This window comes from Diadema setosum, chromosome 9 (genome assembly GCF_964275005.1).
Source record: "Diadema setosum chromosome 9, eeDiaSeto1, whole genome shotgun sequence".
Lineage (NCBI taxonomy): Eukaryota > Metazoa > Echinodermata > Echinoidea > Diadematoida > Diadematidae > Diadema > Diadema setosum.
Window position 1 is genome coordinate 34,331,184 of NC_092693.1, and position 6,000 is coordinate 34,337,183.

The 6,000-nt window shown below is 41.0% G+C and overlaps 1 protein-coding gene across 1 annotated transcript in view; it reads right to left on the reverse strand.

Annotated features, from left to right (window-relative positions):
• Positions 1-5,219, reverse strand: part of LOC140233334 (uncharacterized) — a 123,286-nt gene extending 118,067 nt beyond the window's left edge. The window contains exon 1 of the mRNA XM_072313443.1: positions 4,746-5,219. Within this exon, the coding sequence (XP_072169544.1) occupies positions 4,746-4,806 (61 nt within the window). The 5' untranslated portion in view covers positions 4,807-5,219. The remainder of the gene's footprint in view (positions 1-4,745) is intronic.
• Between the last annotated feature and the right edge of the window lie 781 nt (positions 5,220-6,000).

Consider the following 6,000-nt stretch of genomic DNA (forward strand, 5'->3'; position numbering starts at 1 on the left):
TGGGTGAAACCTGTCTATTGCCTTTCACATCTAAGGGGGGAGGAGCGAAATTTCTCCACTGTTTTGAGAGGCACTCGAGGGACTTCATTCTAAACATTTGTCTATGTTACACCCTTTGGCATAAATCGTTACCATGACGAATGTGTTTTTCTGAAGAAAACGGGAAGTACATGTGCCAGTCTATGTACCGTCGTATACCCGTGGATTGCAGTTCTTTTCCATCTTTCGACTAAGAATTGTCTGCGGATTTTTTTTTTTTTGTCTTGATGGTTTTTTTTTTCTCGAATTTAGTTCAATTTTGATCGACTAATCTCATTCGCAATGTTTTCTGCGTGAATAGTATTTTTCTTAAAATAGTGTGCTTAGATAACTCATATGGTGCTTAAATGAACCGGAAAAGAACGTTACTGTTTGGCATGAATGTGGGCTTTCCTGCATGTCATCATGCATAAGTAAAATTAACGTGATCCGGGTCGCTGATGCATAATGATCTGTGCGCAATGACCTGATGGGCCTGACTAACCTTATGAGCTGTCATCGATGTACCTCACCCCGTTTGTTTAATTTATCATTGTAGTTTGGTCTGTCGGTCGGGGTTTTTTTAATGTTTAAGAAGGATTTAGAGAACAATAGCTTGGAGGAATAATAGCTAGTTACGAATGCAGGAATAGCAACAGAACGGTGGCAACACTCCCGGAAGTCAAGTCAGGTGATCTGGGGGCAAACACGTGACTGTTAGTTATATCTTGAACTCTTGGCGCATGCTCAAACGTTCCCCGCCCCCAATCACCACCACCTTGTGAGGTTTTTTTTTTTCCTCCATTTCCTAATTGAAAAGAGAAGAACATCTTTAGCATTCCGCAAGCTCGAGACCTGCTCAATAATTAGAACTATTAAAAAAAGAAATCCATTTTTGCAATTTTCAAGCACGTGATCTAAATGCATACCTACGGACTCCAATACATGAGAGGGATCAGAGCGCGCAATGCAAACAAATTGAATGAGATCATGGAACCACAGCAGTCCCGTTTTACTTCGAACCGACTTTGATGCCCGTCGCTATTATGTCAACATGGATCTACAGCACAGATAGGAAGATAATAGACTATGTCACGTTGAATGCTGTCCAGCCACTCTCTCATCACGAATCATGGATTGTCTTTACTTTATGAGAAATAAGCGGTATAATCGTCAACACATGGGGATGCGTGGATAAAACATTAAGGAATGGTACAGTATTGGTGGAGATGAGAATTGGGCTTTTAACTTTTTGCGAGATACCAAGAAAACATGTATGATATAGTACAGAGTATACCATTTTAAGAAGAACTCAAAGTTTATTTGACGAAAATCGGGTTTGGAATGACTGAAACATCCAAAAACAAAGTAAAGCAAAGCGATCGTAATAAAGTGTGGGTCCCACACTTTATTGAAATTGCTCTTTTTTGGATATCTCAGCCATTTCAAAACCAATATTCATCAAATAAACGTTGAATTCCTAATAGAATTACATGCTCTTTCATATTTCATAAGAGGTTTCTCATTATCTCAACAACAATAAAAATGTTAGAAACCTGAAATTAAGTCTCAACCAAAATTGTATACGATCCCTTTAAGCAAAAAATTGATGAAATCAAAATCAATATTGCTCGACTATAGACATGTCCGGACACTGATCTGAACTATCAATTCATGAAGAATTCTACTTATAGATTATGCCATTAAAACTAATAGTTTTATTTGTCAAAATTAATCAGAAGTAAATTAATCGGCTTTTCAAGAAGGTAATTTCAAATACTTTCGTAACCTACTGCTCTGATTAACACTTTTGTATAATTATATTTCTGAACGGCATTGACTTTCATTAAATGAGTAAACAAGCAAGAAATATCGACACTTTAAAGTGAGAGTTTAAAATCAATTTTCAGATTGCTCTGAAAGATGGCGACATAATGCAAACCCCGACAATCAAAGGCACAAGTGAACCTGTGGGATTCTTTTGTGCATCCCCGTTTGAATAGTCGTAGCCAGTTGGAATCCCAGCGCTTGAACGTCTTTGGCTAGGTATTATCAGGTGGTCCACCTCCCTGGCATTATATACATGTACGACGTTTTGTGTGAATATGATGGTTGTCTACAGGATCTCCGATAATGCCCTCCTTCAAATCATTGTTCCGAGTACCTGGCCCACGTGCGGATAGGCCAACATGCCGACCGTGACCGAAAGGATCTACAAGACGTTAAGTAGTATAGTCTGTTCTCACAAGGAGGATAATTATGGAAGTATTAATCCAACAGCGGAACAGCGAAATCGGCATTTAAAAATGGTGCCCGAACTGGGCTCGTGAAATCGATACAGGGCAAGGGACGCGTGTTGGTTCGATAAAATCAATCAAAGGAGACGCTTCGCTCTCTCATGCGGAGCTATGTCCTCGTGTCACGCTCGAGAGATGGAATTGCCCGAGATCCGATTAGCAGGAATTCATCCCAAAAATCTTCTCCTCTCCGTTTTCCGCCAACTTTACGAAACTACCCGGGGTTTTTTTTTTCTCAGTTGTCTGCTTTCTTTGCGAACCTTGCTAAAAGAATGAAAATTTAACCAAAGAGATTGATCCCGTTACTGACCAAAAAACCAAAAAAAAAAAAAAAAAACCACACACAAAAACAAACAAACAAGACGGACAGACGGAAGTGATATCGTAACGTGCAATTGTTGTCGTCACAGAGTTTCGCTGCTCCGTCAACGAAGTGTTACCTATGATTGTGCTTAACTTCCAGAGTAAAATAGAGGATATCTCATAGTGATGTCGGCACAGATCAAAATGACGTGTGGGTATGAACACTGTCATTGACCGTGTTCTTGGATCCACACGTGAAATGCATCTTACATTTGCTTTTCTCTCAAAGTAATAACAAGCAGATTATACCGTGTCATCGGTAACTCGAGACGCTTAAGAGTGATTTGAGGATTTATATTTTCATATCAGTAGGAGCTGCAGTAACAAACCTCGGACTTGTAAACTGGCAATTTGAAGCGGAACTTGCGATGTGTAAAGCTTTAAACATCCAACGAACTTGATGCAAAACCAATCGTACGATTCGATAACTGCCTTCTGCATATCGCGTATGCATTTTTATGTTTATCATTGCAGGTTCCTCCATCCTATCATGCAGGATGTAGGCTCGGACACTCAAATACAAACACACACACGAACGCACACTCAGATTGTGGACACCTGCAATTCACGGAGCAGAATTTAAACAGTCATATCTTGCGGGGTATTACCAAGACAATCGCGAATCATAACTTCTGGCAATAGATAACCAAACGAACAAAATAGACATATTTGCGCACCTGGGATTTAGGAGACTGGATATCTTTAACCTCAGATTCGTTTGCACTTTAAAGTGTTCCTTCAAACGACTAGTACATGTATTTTTTTTTTTCAAATCCGAGTCGTGCATGTCACATGACACTACTTTGAAGATCACGTGGTGTGGCGTTGTAGTCATCCACAGTGAGGCGGAGAGTTCAACAGCTTACGTCAGAAACAGTGGTGGTTTGACATAACTGCAAAGGCCAGCCAGCACTCACCCGACATAGCAACAGGTGATGCGTGCAACCGTTAATTTCCGAGCAGCCGCTATCACAGAAGAACGGGTGAATCAAAATAATAATGTCTAGCTCTCACTAAAGGTAAACCGGTCTGGTGCATTCCAGGGTTACACTAAACATAGTTAAATCATTTCGTTCCCCAAAACATTATGCAGATCAATTCTCCAGGAACATTCCGTGACCTTGGTGCAGTTGTCTGAATTGATTTTCATATTTGAATTGATACTGCGGCTTTACTGTGAATTCCTAGAGAAGCTGCTCTGACAACCCAAGAGTGGACTCTGACTGACAACGATAAAGTGAATTAGACCAGTGATGTAAAGAAGTGAGATCTAACACGATTGAAAGTTTTGATTTTCGGGATACTTTTTTTTTTTGAGAGGGAAAATTTGGCTGTGGCTTTAAAATTAAGTCTCGTTTCATTTTTCTGTCATTACGTTTTGTAAGTTTTTCAGCAGTAGTTTCACAAGGTTTAGTTAATTTAACTTGTTGCTTTTTGCTATAGCTTGCATACTTCGGCGCATTCAATATGCCTCGCTCCCACCAATTCTTTTTCAAATGCCATTTCTGTGACCAAAGAGATGGATAAGTAGATCTAGATCTATGTAAAATTTTAATGCAAAACACCAAGAAAAACGACAAAGTCAACAACAACTTCTCCTCTTTGCTTTTTCTGTACACTATGTAAATTTGCACCAGTAGGTTTTAACAATTTGAATCTGAAAGTGAAAACCAAAAGACTTCTCGACGAACGAAATAATAAGATATTACTGTCATGGATTCTACACTCAAGTCATTGTTCCACTTTCTGATCAGGCTGATTGGAGGCATAGGTCTATAGACTAGTCTAAATAATCCTTACGGCTCAGTGAGTTTTGTTTCTTCTTTTCTTTTTCTTTTTTTTTTCGGGGTCCGGAGGGGCCTTCATCACAAAATGTGACTTTAAAAGCAAACCTTTACACATAAACTAGGTCTAATGTATAGTTGGTGGCTACAGCGCGATGTTATCTTCCCCCCCCCCCCATAAGACTTTGTTTTGTAATAATCATATTTAATCACTTAGAAATACAGCTTTTCTTCAATAGTGAAGTTCAAACTTTTTTTTTAAATCTGAAAAAGACAATCTTACCTTGTGCGAGAGCCTGGACAAGGAAGCTGGCTGCTATGAGGATGAATGTTAACCTCCCCATCGTTTGAGGTACAGGATGGATGGTATTCTACTCTGGACGGTGAAGATGGGGACTTGCTGAGAGTCCAAACAGATTTATTTTCCCCTGTCGACAAAATTTCCTCTTCGGGGGAATACAAAATCAAGGAGTTGAGGTTGATGAATCCCCGCTTCGGGACAGGTCCCACAGGTTTCCTCAGCACGGTCGCCGGGAAAGATGGGCGGGAATGATGGGGGTCCGGATTGAAGAGAGGGGGGATTTAAAAAAAAACTGATCTTAGAAGAAAAGGGAGTGGTCGGGACGGCTGGCTTCCTCCTCGCAGAGTTGAACCTCGCCGACTGGCCCTATTTTCCGTTCTCTCTTCGTATAACTGTTGAGGAGTTGAATAGACCTGGTACGACGCACCAGTGCACCAGACGCCGTACGTACCAATCTCCTCCAAAGCTCTTCTTTTGATTGCGCAAAGGATCGAGGGCTTCTTTTAAAAATCCCTTCGCCATTCACCTCCCATTCTCGCCATTCATTGGCGTATGCAAATTGCAAAGAATTGCGAACAATGGGACGTGCTTGACAGGACACTCCACTTGGACAATAGGAACATGGTAAGAGAAGGTAAGAGAGGGAGAGGGAATGGGGGAGAAGTGCAGGAGAGAGAGTGAAGGAGAGTCCATTCAGAAGAATGTTCAAATTGGCATTTCGGATCGTGATGTAACAATGCAAATCAATTGCTGCAGCGGATTGATCAGTCAAAGGGGACTTGGGCATTTTATGAATCATGCAACACATGACACGGAACGCAAGGCACACGCAAGGGAGTTGTCTTGATCTCATTTTCCCCTACATAATGTTGAAGCTGCGTCAAAACCACGAATGGCAAGACTGTATAATCATTCATTTACTTCCCCGAGATCTCAGTCCCTTACATGACACCAAATTAAGCGTTACGGGACCCAGAACTGTCCGAAGGGGTTATTGTAGCATTGCTTGCTACAGGGTAGCACTGTTTAAAAAAGCTTTCGGTGATCTGAGAAACCCGTCGATAACGATTTTGCCTATTCTTAGAATGTCTTTAACCAAAATGTAAATCGAGCTGGTTGGAATGTCGGTCCCGGCAGGCCGAATTCATGCTCCTTTCTCCTCTTAATTGAGCACGGTCTTTGAAATCAATTGTACTCTTGCGCCGGCGAACGCGGAAATAACGCACTCTGCTACTGT